Source organism: Doryrhamphus excisus, linkage group LG13, assembly GCF_037039965.1.
Source record: "Doryrhamphus excisus strain RoL-2023G ecotype Guam linkage group LG13, RoL_Dexc_Guam_v1.1, whole genome shotgun sequence".
Taxonomy (NCBI): domain Eukaryota; kingdom Metazoa; phylum Chordata; class Actinopteri; order Syngnathiformes; family Syngnathidae; genus Doryrhamphus; species Doryrhamphus excisus.
In genome coordinates this window covers 7,753,897-7,774,857 of record NC_136369.1, presented here as the reverse complement: position 1 = coordinate 7,774,857, position 20,961 = coordinate 7,753,897, and the positions used below count along the sequence as shown (strand labels likewise).

Here is a 20,961-nt window from a genome sequence, read left to right as displayed (position 1 = left end):
ATTTAAACCCACACACCAAATACACCAGCAAAATAGAGATTATACGGTTTATTCAAATTTAAAAATGGGAACAGCATATTTTGATCGATAATTTATGTGCACTTAATTCTTATTGTGAAAATCCTGTACAGGAAGAGTGTAGAAGTGTTATCCTGACGCCATTTACGCAACGTTCCGTTACGTACCAGTACACTGGAATTAAACACAAGTGACATGAAGGGATGAAACGAAAGAGTGAAGAGCTCAACGTCCGTTTGAATCAAATGGAAGTCAACTGCAGCGTCTGGAACGTGTTTTTAATACTAAAGTGGTGGATCTCTGTCGTTTGTTTGGCAGGTAGGTGGAAGGAACAGGTTCACAAGTCCCATTAAGTTTTCATTGTAGCCTTTACTGTCTGATATGTGGACTAACTATTTCAAACGAAAGATGCCAGTAACAATAATCTTAAAAGATTCTGCCCTGCGATTTGGATTTTTTTTTTTTTACCAGAATGCCGTGATTTCGCCAGGAAAGAGGAACAGTAATATGGAAGTTTTCCTTCTGGTCAGCCAGTGCTGTCTGTTAAAAGTAAATCATGAGTGAACAATCCTACTATAGGATTGAGGATTAAGAGTTTCATGGTTTCGTTTGTATGTTTCCCTCAGTGAAATTGGCTTTGCTTTGCGGATGACCATAATTGTTTTTGAGAGAGAATTTGTAAACAAGTTCAACTGTATTCAAGTATTGTTTAAGATTCTTGCTACATCTTCCACAAAATAACCCTTTACCCCCTTCCCGCGCTTGTACGTTCTCCTATGGAGGTATTTTGTTCTGAAAAGTAATAAAGCATGGATTGCTTCAGAGCCTGTCTGTGATCCCAGGATAACCAGTCAGCCCCCTTGCCTTTGTTACTGCAATTCCTTGAAGCTGCAATTCCTTTAAGTCAAGAGAAAACTATTCCAGGGGATTTCTTATCAGTCTGATGCAATTTTGTATTCCAAAATGCCAGTAAGCAGTTTATCACGGAAGTAAGTAATCAGGAATGTTTATACTCCCATTTTCACCAAAAGTACAGTACATCAGTATGTACTGTGTGGAATGCTCCAATGTAGATAGTCAACTACATAGAATACATCTTGCAGAAAGGCGTAACTCTCTGTATCTCTGTTGCAACCTGCTAATGACATTCGGTGACCTTCTAAACCAGGGGTCTCAAACACGGGGCCCGCGGGCCAAACGTGGCCCGCAGGACACTAGTTTGAGGCCCCCGCCTTGATATGAAAATTTAATGTTAGTGCGGCCCGCACAAGTTTGATATGGATGCTGTATGGTATCATGTACCCAGAAAAAATTATTACGTTTGATTAATGTTCATCTTAAAGGTTAAATAACTGTTAATAGTTATCCTCCCTATCCGTGTGGAAGTGGTAAGTTTTTGGCTATTTAAGTTTAAAGGAAATAACTTGAAGGCTACCGTTTAGGACGCTAGCTCTCTAGTTTGCGAGTTAGCATGTGTCTCAAGACCCCTGCAGTTGCGCAATATGTTGTAAATAAAAAGAATAAAAATATAAATGTGACTACAGGGCTCTAATAATTCTTTGTTAATTTTAATCTGAAAAAAAACCCACCAACTATATGTGGTTTCTTAAGTTTTTATTATTTGCTGTTTTATTATTATTATATTTATTTATATTTATTTATTATGGCCACTTCTCCCTGAGAACGTCCCGTTTGAAGCCACGCATACTGTTAATCAGTTGTTGGGTGTCATCTTGGTCTCAAAATGTGAACGGCACGATGAAGTGGTCTGTGTGAATACCAATTCTAATTGAACCAGGAAATATATTAGTTGATTTGTGGATCGTACACTGCTGTTCAGGTCCTTGTTACAGAATGCTAAGTTACACCTATTAAATCCTACACCGTCTCCATATCACAGCAGTTAATTCAGTTATTGTGTTCCTGCTTTACATCGCCAAAAAGGAGACCCTTTGATGGTATATTCGCGGTATCTCCTCCTCATCCTCTTTGAGAAAAAATGAAAGCCAGATCTTAACAACTATTCATCGCCAAGGAATGATGATGGCGCATTGCACTGTGTGGAAAACATCACAGCCAGCTGTGAGATCTCCTTGTAATTCCATAATGTTGGAAGCCACCAGGACCATCAAGGTTACATTAGAGAATACTTCCTTCCACCTTTCAATGTCCCATGTTTGGTGCTTTCATGCAAGTACCAAATGTGCAGTTTTGAACATATAAATGTGAGTGTGAATGGTTGTTTGTCTATATGTGCCCTGTGATTGGCTGGCAACCAGTCCAGGGTGTACCCCGCCTCTCGCCCAAAGACAGCTGGGATAGACTCTAGCACCGCCGCAACCCTTGTGAGAACAAGCGGTAGAAAATGAATGAATGAATGGTTGATTGCATACTCAACATTTATTGTTTTATTTTGAATATTCTGTTTGGTATCATCATTTGATGCTCTAATCCAGAGGTAGGGAACCTATGGCTCGGGAGCCAGGTAGGGCTCTTTTGATGACTGTATCTGGCTCTCAAGCATTTCTTACCACAATAAAAATGTATTTTTGCTAACATTTTAAAGTAAACATCACAGAAATGACTGTTAAAAATAATATTAAAAATCAAAAACTTTTTTATGCATTTTAATTCATCCATCTATTTTCTACTGCAATACGGCCGACCATATCCATCTTTCCTGATATTTTCCAGGTCAAACACCAAAACTTGATTATTACTGGGTAATGCTGTAGTCTACCTCGGTCATTGAGATGTCAACATGTAAATATAAACTTTTCTCCTTTAGTCAAATAGTCACCTAGCTAAAGCTGCAGAACCAAGCCTTCTGGCAAAGATGGCCAAAAGAATGAAATATACTGAGTACGGTGCAAAATTATGCAGCAGCAGAAGTTGTATTAATGGCAACAAGTATTTGATTTATTATTAGACACTGCGCTGCTCACGAAAGTGTGCTGGCCACACCCCATTGGCGTGGGGTAGTGTGCCTGGTCTAAGTAATTAGAGCCCATTATCTAAAACTATTGGTCTTACATAAAAATGCACACATTTTATTGCATTCAATGTTTAAAAAAATGTATATGGCTCTCACAGATACACATTTTAAAATATCTGGCCTTCATGGCTCTCTTAAAAAGGTTCCCGACCCCTGCTCTAATCTTTTAGTAGGTTTTGTGAGGTGTACTGACATTTTGCATGACATCATGCAAGATGGCGAACCGATCTCAACTTCTGAACGACTTGAGGAACATGTTTTAGTCAAATTGCACAACCGCAGGGAGAGATTGCACTGTAATTATGTATGTTTGATGTACATTGGGAACACAAATGGACCGTACTGTATTAAATTGTAGTAGTTTACTTTATCATATGCACCTTGTGTTTACACAGATGGTAGTGGGTGTGGATGTGTGGGGGTGGCATTTTTCTTAAGACCCTTTGGTGAATGTTGCTCTAAAACTGCTGAGTTCAATCTCCTGGTCATCATGTGACTCGAGAGTCCTGCAGCTTCACAAGCTTCCAAACAATGTCTGATGGAGCAGCTTAATCATTTAGCTCACACTGTCAAATATAGTGAGTTTACTTTACATATAAAATATATGCAAACTTGCATATATTGTCTCAGAGTAATTTGTTAACTTAGATGAATTACATAGGATATACCTAATCATTGTGAGTGTGCAGTACTGAAGTTAGACTACATAATTGGATTATTGTAACTTGAGTTTAAGTTTGCAGTACTAAAATGTTCTTAAATATTTTGATTAGAGTAACTTGTTTGTTGGGTTGCACGGCGGTCGAGTGGTTAGCGCGCAGTCCATGTCCAAATTGTCAATAGGTATGAATGTGAGTGTGAATGGTTGTTTGTCTATATGTGCCCTGTGATTGGCTGGCGACCAGTCCAGGGTGTACCCCGCCTCTCGCCCAAAGCTGGGATAGGCTCCAGTACCCCCCACGACCCTTGTGAGGAAAAAGCGGTATTCAAATTAAATGAACTGAATTACATTACAGTAACTTATTTATTGTTACAGACTGCACTGCTCACAAAAGTGCACTGGCCACACCCCGTTTGCGTGGTGTAGGCGTGGCTCTAGGCAGGCACCTGGTCTACAAAATTAGAGCCCACTGTGTTAATAATATTCACTCATTTTTTTTCTATGTTGATCTGTTGCTTTACTGAAGTTTTCTCATTTTCTCTCTATCCTCCCTAAGGTCTCCTCCCTCAGCATTGCAGTGGAGTTCATGTTTTTGTAAGAGATGAGAAGAAATATGCTGTCCTGTTCCAGTCGGTGGTGTTGCCATGTCAGTACACCAGCGTGTCCACCCATACACCTGTAGTGCAGTGGGTCTACAAGTCGTACTGCCGCGACCGCACACGGGATTCTTTTAGCTTCCCAGACAGCCTAAGCGGAGGGTTCGGAGGAGGAGGAGGAGGCCTGATTGGAGGAAATGGTGGAGGCGGGGGAGGTGGAGGAGGCTACGAGACCGCCATGACAACAAACTACCTTGACTGCTCTGACAGCAGCCGCACGGTGCGAACTGTGGCGTCCATTTCCGGATCTTCGATCACACTGTCAGAGTACTACAAGAACAGAGACATTTCCATCATCAACAGTAAGGACCACGCCAATGTTTTTCTTCCCCTCATCACACCCATGCAGTCTACGCCACTGCTTTCTCCAAATTTGAAGTTTATTTTATTTTGTTTTATTTATTTAGAAATTATAATACAGGACTAGCACTATATTCTATGTAGGATACAGCAAAATGAACGTGACTGTAACCATTTAAAGCTCCATGCCTGAGTTTTCCTGCAACACACAACATACATGGATGAAATACACCAATACAGCACACTTGTTTTATATCTGAACTAAACCTATCATGTGTAAACGTAAATGTAGCTAGCTGACATTTCTATTCCAAACATAGTGATTCACGACCAGTCCAGGGTGTACAACGCCTCTCACCCGAAGACAGCTGGGATAGGCTCCAGCATGCATGCCAAACTAGTGAGAATAAGTGGCATAGAAAATGGATTAATGTTTGGCTTTAGTGTTTGTGTCAGTAATTTAAAGAAACATTTGAAGACATTCAACAATAATGGATAATAATGATAATGATAATCATGATAATAAAGAGGGCGGTCGACTGGTTAGCGCGCAGACCTCACAGCTAGGAGACCAGGGTTCAATTCCACCTTCGACCATCTCTGTGTGGAGCTTGCATGTTCTCGCCGTGCATGCGTGGGTTTCCTCCCACATTCCAAAAACATGCTAGGTTAATTGGTGACTCCAAATTGTCCATAGGTATGAATGTGAGTGTGAATGGTTGTTTGTCTATATGTGCCCTGTGATTGGCTGGCCACCAGTCCAGGGTGTACCCCGCCTCTCGCCTGAAGACAGCTGGGATAGGCTCCAGCATGCACGCCAACCTAGTGAGAATAAGTGACATAGAAAATTGATTAATGTTAGGCTTTAGTGTGTCTGTCAGTAATTTAAAGAAACATTTGAAGACATTCAACAATAATGGATAATAATCATAATGATAATCATGATAATAAAGAGGGCTTTATTATCCATATCCATGAACTCATGAATGTGAGTATGAATCTCATGAATGTGAGTGTGAATGGTTGTTTGTCTATATGTGCCCTGTGATTGGCTGGCAACCAGTCCAGGGTGTACCCCGCCTCTTGCCCCAAGACAGCTGGGATAGGCTCCAGCACCCCGGCGACCCTCATGAGGAAAAAGCGGTAGAAAATGAATGAATGAATGATAATAGTGACAATTTTAGTTCATTTTATTTGTGATATGAAATGTTCATATTGTTACAGCCCTACATTAGGTACACCTGCAGCATAAGAAAAAGATAAAACTAATGACAACCAAGAGCCATACTGGAAATTTACATTATATACTGTACATCTACATATAATGCATTATTCTGATGGATAATTTCCAATAGTTTATAATTTAGTAGTCTAGTTGAATAGAACTGCATTTCATCACACACTCCTCTTCATTTAGCCCAAAATGTACAGTATAAAACAATTTCGGACAGTGTTTTGGATATCATTGAATTGTCCACTAAACTCAACGTGTACTGTAGTTTGGCTGGAGAACCATCCACACAAGACAATACAATGCTGCTGGTTATTGTGGGGGATCAGACATATCAAAACAACAGCCAGGAAATAGGCTGTATAATTCATTTCCTTTTCCTGTTTGCCAAGGAAGAAGGGGGAGTGACAAGCTGCCCAGGCATGCACCACTCGACTGCGGCCAGTCTCTCCTTTAACTCCTGCACTTTATCTAATGTATTTTATCTAATTAGTAATTCCTCATACAGTGTAGTAACTGTGCCACCATCCCCCACACAACCAGCGTCTGAGTACTGATGACTGGGAGAATCCAACGGTAAAAGATACATTGAACATAGAGGACATTTTTTACAGTGTGTGGTGGGTGAAAAACTAAAAGAGGGACACTGAGGCATGAAAGAGTGAAGGAGCAAGAGGTCAGGATGAATTAGAGGACAGCATGAAACTATTTCTTTTGTGTGTGCTCCTGGATGCTGAAGAGAGGCTTGATTCTTCACCCAGAGTTAGTACTCCATAAATCTGAGAGCTGAAAACAAGAATACCTCTCTGTCTTCACACACACACACACGCGCACACACGCAGTACATGCATAATACACATACACTCCCTTAGCTGAACCTCTTGTTGCATCAAAGCAATAGTAGGGCTGTGTAAAGAGATGGGGTTATGCTGGAGCCTATCCCAACTGATTTCGGGTGAGAGGCAGGCTACACCCTGGACTGGTCGCCAGCCAATCACAGGGCACATATAGACAACCAATCATTCACACTCACATTCATACCGATGGTCAATTTGGAATTGCCAATTAACCTAACATGGTTTTGGAATGTGGGAGGAAACCGGAGTACCCGGAGAAAACCCACGCATGCATTTGGGGAACATACAAACAAAAGGGCACATGATGGAGCAATGCATTGTGGGCCGCATATTGTGGTTGTATGGATGAACACAAAGGGAAGTGTGTGCCATTCTGATCTAGTTTCAACACGTCCAAGTAATTGAAAAGGGGATTAGTCTTTGCAAGGGTATCTAATATTATATAATATATATAAGATTGTTGGTCACCTAGCTGAATACGGACAATTTGTATTTTCATATCACATTCCTCTGACCTCTATTCTTTTGGACAATGTATTTTCATTATCACTACTTCAAGCAGCACAAACCGTGTTATTTTTTTAATCTATTCTTTATTTGTCTGTCACATTCAGAGGCTGACCTTCGCATTGCAGAGGTCCAGTGGGGGGACAGCGGAGTGTACACATGCAAAGTGGTTATATCTGATGACCTGGAAGGACAGAATGAAGCGTCTGTGGAGCTATTGGTTCTTGGTAAGGTGATAATACCTCCCCTGACTATATGGACATGGAAATACCATGTTGTACTGAGTCCTAGGGCCCTATGTTTTAATTTTTTTTTTACCCAAATTCAGTTTTTCCCCTTGTTTTTCTTTTGTTTTTACATTTATTTGTTTTTTGAAATTCAGTTTACATTTATTTATTTTTTGAAATTCAGTTTTGTTACCTTTTTGCACTTATTTAACGTCATAGAGTGTGTGCTTTTTGTGTCATTTTGTCATTGTAAAAGAAGTTTAAATTACATTAAAGCTATGAAGTACAGACTAATATAATACATTAAATTAAAATTACAATCAGAAAAGTTATAACAAAAATCTGACTTTATTGTATCCCCAGTTTGAATTAGTTGATAGGGGCAATAATTAGACTTTGTAGTGTTGTCAAAAAAAGGGGACCTCTTATCCTTTTTTCCACTTTTTTGACCTATAAATGTAGTTAGAATGTTGTATTCTCATGTTAAATGAGGCCAAAGTTTCAGATAATGTGGTTTGCACATTTGGAAGTGACCCCTGAAAAAAGTTTGGGATGGCTCAAAACGCTTGGTTTCAAAAGGCGTCGTAAAAATGCGCCTTCGTGATGTCATAGAGGGCGGATTTCCTTATATGGGTGTGTCTGTAAGCAGATAAGAACTCTGCCCTCCCCCAAGCCCTGTTCCTCTGTTTATTTGCTTTAATTCCTGAAGACCCCTTGCACGGTGGAGTGGTTAGCGTGGAGGACTCACAGCTAGGAGCCCCGAGTTCAATTCCACACACAGCCATCTTTCTGTGGAGTTTGCATGTTATCCCTGTGCATGCGTTGGTTTTCTCCCACAAAAACATGCATGCTGGGTTAATTGGCGACACGAAATTGTCCATAGGTATGCATGTGAGTGTGAATGGTTGTTTGCCCTATCAGGCCCCTGCAACCCCGCGACCCTCGTGAGGATAAGCGGGGGTGCCATCAGGCACAAGTGGTTTGTGTTCCTGATTCCCCACCAGCAAAAGAAATGCATTTTAATATGAGGCAGCCTGTGGGTGGAATACACTAAATGTGGGAATATTTTTGAAAATTCAGAATAGGTAGCTCACCCGAGAGTCCTACTGCCGCACTGCTCCACTTGAGTGGAAATTTGACCATACAAGTGTTTCTCCTCTTGTTTAAGCAGGCCTGGTGCTCAAGCCTTTGTAGAAAAATATTTGCAGACTCTAAATTGCTGCAGTTGCATAATATGCCATTCATATGTCGACCCTTTCACCACCAAGAGAACAACAGAATCTCATTATTAAGCTGATTTATAACAAGCAGTGGCATTTCTTGGTAAATGTTGGTTGATCTGTTGTCATAGCAACTGTTCCTGCTCAGTCTGTTTTATTGCTGTATAGTCCTAGTTTTTGAAACAGTTCCTGCAGATGAGCTGTATTTAGCAGGTACATTATTTGACTTAAATACGTAAATGTAGTTTCTATCTGCAGTTTGTGTTGGTTGTGCCATTGTGTGTCACAGTGACTGCTCTATTTATGTGCAGATCCAACTGTTACCGTAGTAACCATTGAGAGACCTGGTCTTGGACTACGCTCTATGTGTATTTTTAAAAGCACATATGCCCTCTGCAAATCTTTATTTAAATAAGATCACATTGTGAGTTGAGTTGAGCCCGCAATGTCTTAATTGTAACATGGCAGAATTACACCACAGGTTGATACAGGTTTTACGTTTTCTCCTTCTCGCAATGTATTCGATACAGCATGTGAGGCACTTGTGTTTCCATAACAACTGTAGGGCCTCAATGAGAATGGTTTGGGGGGGGTTCCTTTGTTTTATGAGCAAATGGCTTCACTCGCAAGAAAATAGACATTATTTAATGGCACTCAGGGCCAAAGGGACAGTATATACAATACAAAAGATGGAGGTGACACCATGTCCAACACTCAGCTAATGTTGAAGACTGTAAGAAATAATGTAATGTGTATAAAATGTGTATGTGTATAAAATGTACTCGAATAACTACTGTGAATCATGTAGAGGCTAAGAATTTCTGTTCTGTTCAAAACAGGAAATCCTGTCATGTACTAGTGTAAAAGTACTACCTGTTGTTGGCCTTCAAGCAACAGAACATAAACAAAATAAAGCTACACATAGTTTACTTTAGTGTATAGTGTGTTAAGACTGAATTCCTCAAAGCTCTGGATGGTCCTTGGCTTCCTCAAGGACTGTCTTGGCTGACATGTCTCTTCAACATTAGGTGGAAGTCGGGAACAGTACCTTTGGATTGGCGGACCGGGTTGTCGCTCCCCCTTTTTAAGAATGGTGACCGGAGGGTGTGTTCCAACTATAGAGGGATTACACTCCTCAGCCTCCCTGGGAAAGTCTATCCCAGGGTACTAGAGAGAATGGTACGACTGATGGTCAAACCTCGGCTACAAGATGTTTAATGTGGTTTTCGTCCCAGCCACAGAACACCAGCTCTACACCCTCACAAGGATGCTGGAGGGAGAATGGGAGGAATATGTGTTACCCTTTGCTGCTGAGAGGTGACGGCATGGTCCTTGCATTTGATGAACAGAGACAGCATACTCCAGCATGCGTTTAGTGTAGTTGATTTATTGCAGAGACCAGGGTACAGCAAACTGAGGATATTGATATGTATGTATGATGGCAAAATATGGGCGGCACGGCGGACTAGTGGTTAGCCCGCAGGCCACACTGCTAGGAGACCCGAGTTTGATTCCAACCTCGGCCATCTCTGTGTGGAGTTTGCATGTTCTCCTTGTGCATGCATGGGTTTTCTCCGGGTACTCCGGTTTCCAAAAACATGCATGTTAGGTTAACTGGTGACTCCAAATTGTCCATAGGTATGAATTTATTTTTTGTTCTCATGTATTCATTGTTTGAAGACTCTGCTTCATTGACTATCATTATCTTAAAATTAGCATCATAATGCTGCCTCCGGTCTAGTGGTTAGCGCGCAGACCTCACAGCTAGGAGACCAGGATTCAATTCCCACCCTCGGCCATCTCTGTGTGGAGTTTGCATGTTCTCCCCGTGCATGCGTGGGTTTTCTCCGGATACTCCGGTTTCCTCCCACATTCCAAAAACATGCTAGGTTAATTGGTGACTCCAAATTGTCCATAGGTATGAATGTGAGTGTGAATGGCTGTTTGTCTATATGTGCCCTGTGATTGGCTGGCGACCAGTCCAGGGTGTACCCCGCCTCTCGCCCGAAGACAGCTGGGATAGGCTCCAGCGCCCCCGCGACCCTCGTGAGGAAAAAGCGGTAGAAAATGAATGAATGAATGAATGCTGCCTCTACTGCCAGCTTACCTGCCCAAGCTTCAAGACACTTTTTTTGGAGTGGGTCTCATGTCATGGCTTCACTTTCATTGGTGTGTGTGTGAGTGATTCGCTTGGGGAGATATTTGTGTTGTATCATGCCATATGTTGGTTTGCATGTAGAAATCACTAAATAACGAATATTAAAACAACCAATCTTTTTCAGACTTCACCCATACTTTCGCACGACTGCATGTAACAGTAATGGAATTGCCCACAACAATCATTGAATCCTAATTTGTCTCACAGGTTGGGACACACATGCTCCATGGTCTTCTCTTTAGAGACTCATCTAAGTCTGACGAATAGGATAAAATTGTGAAGTCTGGCAAGTTTCAGAATGTTTCCTCACTGCCCTGCATGTCCCACTGCAGCATGCACTTTATCTTCCTGACAACATTCCTTTTCCTTCGGCCACCATTACCAGACAGGGTCTTCAAAGATTGCTTGGGGAAGTGTTTCAATTGGATTTCAAGAGCTTGTGCAAGTGTACCTATTTATGTGTCTGGTGATTGTGTTTAATTATTGCTTATTTCTCGTCTTCATACTTGCTGCTACACCAATAACTTTCTTTGTTTACGTCAACCTCAGTGCTTTTCCCTCTCCTTTTCGCCTGTGCTCTCTCCAGGATTCTCAGGTGTCTCTGAAGATCTTCTACCAGACTTTGATTTGAAGATTATGCCAGGTATGGGCATAATGTACCTGACCCCTCACCTGCTTTCTTTCATTCTAACATTTCATTCACTTCTTTCATTCATTTCTAACACTACTGACCGCTCTAACTGCAGTAGTAACTCATGTGTGAAGTGTATTAACTACAAATATTCTGGTTCGATTTCTACAGTAGCTTAGTGTTTTTTTAAAATGTTTCATGAATTTAACGTGATCCATATTCTATATCACATTGTTTACATTTATTGAACACCTGAAACAACAACCCAACAGCACATGCTCAGAAGACAGGAAAAGAGATGAACACAAATAAATAAGGGACAGCATCAACAAGTGCGCACATCACAATGCATGACTCTACCCCATAGGTTTATAAGGCATGTGTAAACTTAATGGCCTTCTTTTGTAGTTTGGATTTATTTGCATAGATGATTGTGTTTCTGCTTTTATACATGGCTGCATATACAAATTTTGCCACTTGGAGAAAAACAAACTTGCTTATTCGACTTGTGTAGTGTAAATCCAGTCCAGCCATATCAGTGCTGTATGACTGATAACGTCATACAGAAATAGTGAGGAATTCCAAATGTAAACCTGGTGAAAGTAATGCTGTTCTACCTCCTTTAGCAAGGTGTTTGGAATTTAACCATATAAGAGAACATTTTCAGAGCCAGACACATGAATCCACTGTCCCTCTTGCATGTGTGACGGGGCTGGAAAACAGCCATTATGGTAATTTAAGGTAGTTATCGTTGTGGTTAGCATGCTATCCCATTGCTTGACAGTACAAACATGGTAATCTACTGTGAGGAACTTTTGTTTATGGGACATTAAGTTCCCAAAATCATCACATAATGCCTTGTTGTTTGTGGAATAACTTTAAGGAAGAAGGACAACATGGAATGAAACTATTCAGTCACTGGAAATTAATACTGAAAGCTTGTATTCTGTGTTTATGTGTGTGTGTAAATTATGTAAATGAGATGTCGTCAGAAGCTGAAATGGAACAGCCAAAGCTGCAGTATCTTAGGTGACAGCAGCAGCATTAACTGTTCTTTTTGTCCTGTTGCAAACTCTGATTTCCTTTGTGTGTGTGTGTGTGTTTGTGTGTAAACACGGTAGACTTTGCTTTTGCAAAGAATGCCTACTTTCCTTTCTGTCTCCAGAGACACTGTGACAACATGTAGTTTATCTGCTGTGCCAGAGGTATAATTATCTATGCCCAGTCCTCCTGACCAGTATTGTTTTATCAAGAGTTATTCTAGTTTGGATTGTCAACTGTTTTGATGATGATGGAGATGAGTCTGACTTACAGGGCTGTCCTATTTTTTGCTTTGTTTCATGGTTCAGAATTGTTCATAAATCTGGTTAAGGAAAGCAGAATTGATGTAATTGATGAGGATGATGAGATTGATGTGTTGTCAACTTTTTGTAAATGATTGTTCAGTTTGACTATAATCTATAATCACATTACACTTGCTGTATATGTTCTTATGGTGATGCTGTGGGGGATTGTTTTTTTCAACAACTGGGTGAGATTAGTATTTAGCAATGGTGCTCATAATTGTTGGATAAAGAGTTAATGGTCTTTGTCAGTGCTGCAGCTATGTAATACGGGTCTTTATTATAGGCCTTTAACAGTCCAGCCAAAGGTTTTATGTTGTCACCGAGGCTGCAAGGAACAATTGATTAAGGGAATAGTAAGTAAAAAATGGGTTCATGAATGTGTGTCTGTGCTTATTTCCCTGTGTATTCTGTGCTCTTTCAGAATGGGTGTTTGTAGCTGCCGTGGCACTGGGCATTGTGTTATTCCTTCTGCTGGTTGGGGTGTGTTGGTGCCAGTGTTGCCCTCACTCATGCTGCTGCTATGTGAGCTGCTGCTGCTGCCCTGATACGTGCTGCTGCCCGAGACATTGTGAGTAGAAACACACAAATAGAGCTCCAACATCGCCAGATGTTCTCATTCTCCCTTCTTATTCTAGTGTACGAGGCAGGAAAGGGTATAAAGACGGGTACCTCCACCCCGCAGACACCTGCCTACATGCCATACTTTGTTTCTGGGGTGCCCGCCATGGTACCCATCGCTCCCCCTTCCCTGGTGGAAAAGATGTCATCTGCCCCCCCTTCAGATGGTAGTCTACTCACAGCAGGTAAGTCATATTTACATTTGCCAAATGAATTATTCAACCAAACTGTAATCATAATTAACTTGATGCTAATTTGAAAAGCGTAGTAGTGAGGGACACAGTAAGAAAAGCACATAGTGTTAAACATACACAGCTCCTCAGTGCTGATGGGTCAAGTGTTTATGTCCAGTTCCAATACATGGTGTAGGAGCTCCCTACCGCTTGCCTTCACCACAAGACCAAGACACTCTCAGGGTTCTACAGTATGTAGAGAACCAACTGGCTCACTTCAACCCTACCAGGTCCACCAGCCACCAGTGTAAGCTTCACAAAACTGTCCTGTGGCTTTTACTGTGCATGAGCTTCTTTTATATAGCATGCTGATATAATCCTTGGGCACTGCCTGCTGGAATATTTATCTTGTTATCGCATTTGCATGTTTCTCTGTATTTATGCACTCTGCCTTTTCAATTTTCTTTACTTTTGATCTCCAAACTTGTGTGCTTTTCTTACCTGAAGTCAAATCCTTTTCAAGATCTTGCAGTTTCTCTTTTTGCATCCTCATTCAATTCTGATTCCAATCCTTGGTTGAGGATTCACCCATCCATTCATTTGTAATCAATCCAGCCTGTGGTCTCTCCGAGCTGAGTTCCCTCCATGAAGGTGAAAACGGCTTCCGCCAAACATTCCGGAATGTCCAGAAGAAAGCACTTCCACCTATCTCAGATCACGACCCTCAACCTGAACCGAGACGATATAGGGAAAACCGCAGCCCCGAGCCACAGCGGTACCATGACAACCCCCCTTCTTCACCTCAGCATTACCACAAGGGCCCCGAGTCAGAGCCCTGTCACTATGGAGAGGATCCCGTCCCACCACGCCGCTACAGTGATGACCCCCCTCCCTCGTTTCAGTCTCGCAAGCATGTCCGTAATCATCGGCAGCAAAACCACACCGAAGAGAACTCTAACAAAAGGTATGGTTAGGCAAATACATCTCTTATAGACACACATACCCACCTACACTGTACTTCCTTGTCTCAGCATCCTGTTGTAATTTACAGGTGGAACCCTCGATCAGAACATCTGCAAAGAAAGACCTATAGCACCGTGGGACGCACTGGCTCGTTGGATGAGTTGGAAGAGTTTGCTACCACCTACAAGCAACGAGGAGGCAGACGAGCAGATAAAAGGGAAGATGAAGACGATGACACAGAGCTTCGTGAGTTCAGCCGATATCCTTTGTACCGTCATGGTCCACCACAGCACTATTACGACAATCACAATGAGCTTGGAGACAGCAGTGACCACGACGACCGACCCAGGAGACACAGGAAAAATGGACATAACATAAGTCCACTGCCCTCCCCCACAAAGAGTCGGGGCAACTGTGGCAATGAGTGTTCCGTCCCAGTCCCTACCAGTATGAATCCGCCATCAACTTCTTCTCAAGAAAAAGACTATGACGGCACATTCCTGAATAGCCTGTTGGAGCGTAAGGCTAAGTTACGAGGAGTCAACCACGGGAAAAGTGGCCCCCGGGGAGAGGAGGACTCAGACACACCCTCAAAGAGCAGCTTGAAAAAGAGTAACGGAGAGTCAAGCCGAAACTGTAGCAGGTCACCTAGCAACAGGCCAGAAGCAGATTCCCTGGCCTTTTACTCGGATACAGAGCGAAGCAGAACTGACAGGCCTGCTCCACGGCCGCTCCCAGCATGCATCCGCTCTCCACAACCTCACACCCCTTCCCCACTTCATCGCAGAGAAGAGGCCAGAGACAAGTCTCGCAAAGTGGTGAGTTTCCTCTGGTAATGCTCAGCTGCAGATGTGGACAGAAGTATTGACATAGGTTCCCACTAAATTTTAACTATTGACCTTACAAGGGATATTCAATAACTCTGCGCTTCCAAGTATTTGCTCTCTCTACGGGGACTCTGTTTTTCTCCTACATTCCAAAAACATGCATGTTATACCCTTAGGTATGAATGTGAGTATGAATGATTGTTTGTCTATGCTGTATGTGCCCTGTGATTGGCTGGCAACCAGTCCAGGGTGTACCACTCTTGCCTGAAGACAGTTGGGTTAGAGCAGGGGTCTCAAACTCAATTTACTTGGGGGCCACTGGAGCTAGGGTCTGGGCGAGACTGGGCCGCATCAGGTTTTCAAAAAAAAAAAAAAAACCGCATTTATTGAAAACGGAATAAACTTAGCTTTGGTTTCGATTTTCTACAAGAAAAACATTCCACTGTTCTCAAATAACTTTTTTTTTCTACACAAAATAAGATGAAAAATAAATAAACAAATCAAGAATAAAGAAAATCAATCAGTAACAAATAAAAAAATATAATAATAACAATAAAACGGCAAATAATAAAAAAAACATAGTTGGTGGGTAGACAAATTATTTTTTCAGATTAAAATTAACAAAGCATTATTAGAGCCCTGTAGACATGACAAAACACGACTATAGTCACATTTATACTCTTTTTATTTACAACATATTGCGCAACTGCAGGGTCTTGAGACACATGCTAACTCGCAAACTAGAGAGCTAGCGACCTAAACGGTAGCCTTCAAGTTATTTCCTTTAAACTTAAATAGCCAAAAACTTACCACTTCCACACGGATAGGGAGGATAACTAACTAAGTTATTTAACCTTTAACATGAACATTAATCAAACGTAATAATTTTTTCTGGGTACATGATACCATACAGCATCCATATCAAACTTGCGCGGGTCGCACTAACATTAAACTTTCATATCAAGGCGGGGGCCTCAAACTAGTGTCCTGCGGGCCACATTTGGTCCGCGGGCCGCGTGTTTGAGACCCCTGCGTTAGAGAGAGCGGTATTTTGTTACTGAGTGAAACAAAATGGGAAAAAAAATCACGTTTATTTTGAACGCAACTCGTCTTAGATGCAAATAGACATTCTCTGTGACACTTCTGTGACTGTCCTTCAAATTAAGAGCACCGTCTGCCCCATGTCTACAAAACAAGCAGTGTTATAAAAATATCTTCATTACAGTTTGTTGAAGATTTAGTAGCAATGTGTTCAGATACAAGTGTATTCCAAGGTAAGGCTTAACGTTTGTAGCTTTTTATACAAGACTCAGCTGAATTAAAATTTCATATCGTTTTATATCATGATGCATCCCAAAAACATTGTCATACATGCTGGGTTCCGTATTGCCCAACCTAATAAACACGCAGACACACATACTAATACTCGTGCATCTCTGTCAGAATCACTCAAATCTTCGTATGGACACATTTTTGATCCATCTTTTCAATTGGATCATGTCGCCGTATATGATGTTGTAACTCAAAGGGACCCAGCAAGCGTGTATTATTGTTGAAAGTTGTGTCATTCTAACGAACCTGCTGTACCTTTGACAGGTCAGGTTCTCATGCTACCAGAATGAAGACTAGGTAGAATTTTCTGCTCTCCATCCAACCCTTTACTTACTTTACTTACATTCATTACTGGTTATTTCCTTCCTAACAAACCTTGGGAAAAAACATTCTTCAACATAAAAAGTTCTGCTCAAAATGAGCATGTTTACCGGAGTTAAAATGTGAAGTCCCGTTTGTCCCAGGTTCTGTGTCCAATATAACCTGTGTGGCCTAACCTCTTAATCTATTTATAACGATGTGTTCATGTAAACCTATTGTTTTTTTTCTCAGCAGGGCACTCTTCTCAGCCGGGATTCCCTCATCGTTTGATTGGCTAAAAGGCTCAGAGGTTGGAGGGGGGTAGGAATGTGCGACCATGTGATTCAATGGGAGCTACAGTACTGCAGCTGGTACTGTTGGACGAAGACATGGATGGCACACGTATATACAGTATGCCATCTTTACCGCTGATGTCATCACTGCTTGGTTTGTGTCACTGCTTACCCAGAATACAGAGCTGAACTAATGTGGGTTTAGTGGATGACCTGGAATGTCGCTCCTGCAGGACCCGCCCATCTGCCTTGAGAGGGGGGATGGAAGCCAATGAAAGTAGCTTTATGACCCCAGCACAGTGAGTGCATTCATTTTGGTTGAAGAGTTGAGCATATATAATGTCACCATCATGGATGATAAAGGACCTATTAGGTGTGAAACACTGTCTTTTAGGTAATAAACAATAGTAGACCAGAAAGCAATAATCATAATTAAGCATCACTTATATGTGTTAAGTTTAACTTACAACTTGTCCTTTCAATCACCTAATGTAACATATGTGGATGTGAGTAGCAGTGCTAAAGTATGTGTGACCTTAATCCCAAGATGCCACAGTCATCGTATACAGTATTCTGCATCCAAGGTATGCAAATGCCTCAGTTATTGTCGCCATGGCAACATATGGAATTTCTGCATTGTCCTGTTTGTTATGTCATGGATTTTCAGTTCTATATAAAAGTGCCAGTCTCATAAAGGCTCGGGCTAATACTGTTGATGCTTAATTCAACATCTAGCGTGGTAATTTATTTGCTTTTCAGTCGGTATTAATCATTTAATATGTGTGAGTTTACACAAATTGCAGCAGCTACTCTCTTCCAAGGGAGTGTTTGTTTCGTGTTACAAAAGTTTAACTTGGCTTTTTACTCTAGCAGTACAAACTAAACGGATGGCAGCCTTTTTATGTGATGATGTGAGGTTTTTTATATGTGTGTTTTTTTAAGAGCAAAAAATGACTACTGTAAATTGACTGCCTGTAAGAGCTAGTAGTGCAAATTTAACATATGGCTGACTTGAGATGGAAATATTCATTGTTTGACTCACTACAGTATTATCAGCTATAGCTTTTTATTTTTTAAGACTGTAGCATTTACATGTCAGTTTTGCTCATTTACACGAAACATTGTACAATGTTGGATTATTTCTTCGTGTGTATCAGAGCGGGATGACTTTACTTTTTTGCCAAAGGAGACAATGTCAAGTATGAGTCATGTCTTTGTTCATTGTTGCCGTGACAGGCTGCCTTTATTCAATACACAACTGGTGTAAAACTCACATGGCAAGACTCACTCAGTCTCCCATATGGAATCTGATGTTTACAGTTGTTTCCTATGACCTGTTTAATCGACCCAGATGCGGTGTGCTGTGAAACAACATAAACATCCACCAGATTATCAGCAAATAAACTATGTAGAAATGATGTCTCAATGTAATTCTTACAATGCTTTTTATTCATTCATTCATTTTCTACCACTTATCCTCACAAGGGTCATGGGAGTGCTGGACCCTATCCCAGCCAATCTCAGGGCATGTATCGACAAGCAACCATTCACACTCACATTCATACTATGGACAATTTGGGGTCACCAATTAACCAAACATGTTTTTGGAATGTTATGTTAATTGGAGAGTCTCATACATTTTTAATGACCCAAGTCACAAACGTCTACCTATTACTATAAATATAGAAAGATTATTAGATATGTTTTTGATATGACAAAGAATTTAATGTGAAGATATCCCTTATAGGTTGTAATTCCTTGTATATCTGCACCTTGAGTGTGCATATTTGATGGGAGGTAAAGACAGTGGCCACTCATGCTTACAGATTTTGTTAGGAATGCAGTTGAGCGACTCCCCTTTTCTTTCACTTAAGCTTTAACTGGAACGCAGTCATCTTTCCCCATATGTCAGTAAATTGTAAATTGACTTGTTATACAATCTTATTTGAACTATTTTCAAATATACATTTTATCCTCATAATGTGCTGTGGAAATATGATGAAACAATTGATACCATCAAAAATTGGTGTATTACTTTGAATCATGCTAGCGACTCCAAATTGCCCATTGGTATGAATGTGAGTGTGAATGTTTGTGTCACGATCCGCAAGCTCGCCGGTGTGACAGTTTATTTGGTTTATATTTTCTATGCCTTGGTTCCTGTTTTCATGCTCTTGTTTTGGTAGCGTTTCCTGTTTTGTCTGCCTGCTTTTCTGTTCCCTTATTACTCGCACCTGTTGCTAATTATGTTACCCTTCTATTTAGTTCAGGTGCGTGCTCACTAGTTTGTGGCTGCATTGTTTGTTGTAGCTCTCCACGCTACTCCGACCGTCTTTGCTCGCATCCTGCTGCTGTAAACCTTTTCAGTTTATATTAAATTGACTTTCGATCTGCACTTGGATCTCCTGCTCTCTGCATCTTGGGGTCGTGTCGCAATACCGAAGCGCAGACGTGACAGTTTGTCTATGTGCCCTGTGATTGGTTTGCGACCAGTCCAGTGTGTACCCCGCCACTCGGCCGAAGACAGCTGGGATAGGCTCCGGCATACCTGCGACCCTTGTGAGGATAAGCGGTAGAAAATGGATGGATGGGATGGTTTTGCTCCCAATTTTCATGAGCTGGGAAAAAAATCTAAAACTTTTTCTATGCACACAAAAGGTTGCTGTCTTAATCTGTTAGTGAGCATAGACAGCATGATTATTGGTTGGCCACAATAAAAGGCCACTCAAAATGTGCGCTTAAACTGTGTTGGGGGTGGCCCGTCAATCAGTGTCTGCTATGACCACCATTTACCTCAAACACTGTATACCAGGGGTCGGGAACCTTTTTGGCTACGAGAGCCATGAAGGCCAGATATTTTAAAATGTGTATCTGTGAGAGCCATATACATTTTTTAAAACATTGAATGCAATAAAATGTGTGCATTTTTATGTAAGACCAACAGTTTTAGATAATGGGCTCTAATTGTGTAGACCAGGCACACTACCGCACGCCAATGGGGTGTGGCCAGCACACTTTCGTGAGCAGCGCAGTGTCTAATAATAAATCAAATACTTTACGTTTACGTTAATACAACTTCTGCTGCTGCATAATTTTGCACCATACTCAGTATATTTCATTCTTTTGGCCATCTTTGCCAGAAGGCTTGGTTCTGCAGCTTTAGCTAGGTGACTATTTGACTAAAGGAGAAAAGTTTATATTTACATGTTGACATCTCAATGACCGAGGTAGACTACCACATTACCCAGTAATAATCGAGTTTTGGTGTTTGACCTGGAAAATATCAGGAAAGATAGATATGGTTGGCCGTATTGCAGTAGAAAATAGATGGACGAATTAAAATGCATAAAAAAAGTTCAATATTATTTTTAACAGTCAGATGTTTACTTTAAAATGTTAGCAAAATTTTTTTTTATTGTGGTAAGAAATGCTTGAGAGCCAGATACAGTAATCAAAAGAGCCCTACCTGGCTCCCGAGCCATAGGTTCCCTACCTCTGCTGTATACTATACTTCGATCCAGACCTTCCCAAAGAATGCTCAATGGGTGACATGTCGGGTGAGTATGCTGGCCAAGAAAGTACTGGGATGTTTTCAGCTTCCAGAAATTGTGTACCATGCTGCAACAAAAGATGGTGCTTGTGGATAAA

The 20,961-nt window shown here is 41.2% G+C and overlaps 1 protein-coding gene across 4 annotated transcripts; it reads left to right on the top strand.

The window, feature by feature from the left end:
- The first annotated feature begins 146 nt into the window (after positions 1-146).
- On the top strand, positions 147-18,731 carry LOC131139570 (immunoglobulin-like domain-containing receptor 2). 4 transcript variants are annotated; one of them, XM_058089297.2, is made up of 10 exons: positions 147-336; positions 4,231-4,632; positions 7,333-7,452; positions 11,417-11,473; positions 13,229-13,375; positions 13,443-13,610; positions 13,777-13,905; positions 14,214-14,562; positions 14,650-15,379; positions 17,276-18,731. In XM_058089297.2, the coding sequence occupies exons 1-10, from the start codon at positions 222-224 to the stop codon at positions 17,309-17,311; spliced, it is 2,253 nt and encodes a 750-aa protein (XP_057945280.2). In that variant the 5' UTR covers positions 147-221; the 3' UTR covers positions 17,312-18,731. The 4 variants fall into 4 exon arrangements, with proteins under 4 accessions (XP_057945280.2, XP_057945282.2, XP_057945279.2 ...); XM_058089296.2 differs by having other exon boundaries at positions 148-336; positions 17,273-18,731; XM_058089299.2 differs by lacking the exon at positions 13,777-13,905 and having other exon boundaries at positions 17,273-18,731.
- The last annotated feature ends 2,230 nt before the right edge of the window (positions 18,732-20,961 follow it).